Below are 1,910 nucleotides of genomic sequence, written 5' to 3' on the forward strand. Positions count from 1 at the left end.
TGTGTGTGTGTGTGTGTGTGTGTGTGTGTGTGTGTGTGAGTGAATCACCTGCACACCACAGAATCCCTTCGGCCCCAGGTAGCGCTCACACTCCATTGCAATGTCCGTCCACTTCCACTCAAACAGATGTACGATCACCTGTCTCCCGGCACAGTGGGGGTCGTGGTAGTCGGACACACAGGACACTGCATGCAGGCGAGAGATACAGAGGAAAAATCAGATGTTTAGTAAGAAAAAAAGGGGCAATCCACTTTACCCCCAAGGATTGGAATGCTTTCCTTGAACTTTTTATGATACCTTTTTGTGTTGCACAATTTTCCAGAAAGGATTAACTTTGTTCCTGATAACCTTAAACAAGTTAGATTTTCTCAATGGTTATTTTATTCTCTGTATCATCGCTTTATGCTTTAAGTTACTGTCTTTCGAATATATACAAACTGTTCCATAATGGAAAGTCAGAAGACACTGCAAATATTACGTATTTAGTTAAAACGAAAATATAGATAACAACAAAGCAAGCTTAGTGAAATAATCAACAACTATCGGATATCTTTACGGCCACGTAACGGGGTAGGCCTACTAGTAGACTTAAGTTTATGGTTAACAACCATTAAAGGGACTGTTGAAGTAATTTCTTTTACAACTGAGACCAAATGTTGAAACAGGAGATAGCTCGAGATATAAACGATTGTTGTCAATAAGTCTAAGCTGCATGTTAAGGTTACATTCTCGCTGCTTCTTTTGATCTCGTGAATATCCAGAGATTTTAGAATTTTATCGCCAGGCAGATGAATTTGTCCATCTTGCCAGATTTGGTAAGTTAACGATTTACGTCTGTTTGACACCCAGCAACCGTCGATCCCTCCTCAACCTCACATTTAAGTTTAAGTTGTGATGCTGTCTTGGAATTATTCTCTGTCTGAATTAGACTCACACTCACACAGTGGGGTTTTGCTAGATACACGTTATTGTGCATGCCACTGGCAAATCTGTTATTAAGAAAGATATAATAATATATTAGAAAGGAATCAGTTCGGTATGATCCGAAGTTATATAACTCTATAATTATTGACTTCCATCTAAAAGAAAAGATTTTAAAAAACTTTATTAAAAAACAAACAAACAAACAAACAAACAAACAAAAAACAAGCTCCAACCAAACAAACAAATAAAATGAAAAACAAAACAAAACAATGTTCAGTTGCTTTACATACGCGATTGTTCTTCGTTGATTTACAATGACACTCAAAGACTGTCTTAATCGAGACAGATTTCTACCCAGATTGGTAAAATAGTTGGGAGCTAGATCTACTCACCTGACACCAATAAAGGCAGTAGGGAGAGGGCTAACAACACCACCATCTTGGATAAAATTCTGACAACAGAGGGAAACTGTCTGCGTTCGGCGTCTACCTTTATACTTCAATCTACAATGTGCCAGAAAAACCAAAAAAACTTGGCGTGGGATCTTCGGCAGACCAACCAGAAAACTAAAGTCCGGTCATTTCCTCGTGTGATTACAACAATGCCATCCTTATCTAAGACTTTGAAGTTTAACCAAAGGGTCTCGTTACAATAAGGACAATATGTTCGTCTTGATGAGACTACAGACCCAAGGTTGTCTAAAATCGTTGTGGGAGTCCAGAAAAAGGGTCGCTGTTGTCTCGTTTGATAAGACCGGTCGGCCATTACATAAAAGCTTTGTGGCGTGTTGCAAAGGGCGTGTGTCCTGATGTGTTGCGTCACTGCTGAGGTCCACTGTATAGATCACGTGACAATGATTCTGTGTTCAGTTCGTTCGGTTGTTAGTAAGTTTGTTCGTTCGTTTGTTCTATCTATCTATCTATCTATCTATCTATCTATCTATCTACCTATCTATCTATCTATCTATCTATCTATCTATCTATCTA

At 38.7% G+C, this 1,910-nt stretch overlaps 1 protein-coding gene across 1 annotated transcript in view; it reads right to left on the minus strand.

Annotated features, from left to right (window-relative positions):
• The window catches only part of LOC101862253 (pancreatic alpha-amylase-like), a 9,146-nt gene extending 7,784 nt beyond the window's left edge, over positions 1-1,362 (minus strand). The window contains exons 1-2 of the mRNA XM_013080415.1: positions 1,317-1,362; positions 49-185 (exon numbers count right to left, since the gene is read on the minus strand). Coding sequence (XP_012935869.1) covers positions 49-185; positions 1,317-1,362 — 183 coding nt within the window. The remainder of the gene's footprint in view (positions 1-48; positions 186-1,316) is intronic.
• Positions 1,363-1,910: the final 548 nt, after the last annotated feature.

Source organism: Aplysia californica, unplaced genomic scaffold (genome assembly GCF_000002075.1).
Source record: "Aplysia californica isolate F4 #8 unplaced genomic scaffold, AplCal3.0 scaffold00085, whole genome shotgun sequence".
NCBI classification, from domain to species: domain Eukaryota; kingdom Metazoa; phylum Mollusca; class Gastropoda; order Aplysiida; family Aplysiidae; genus Aplysia; species Aplysia californica.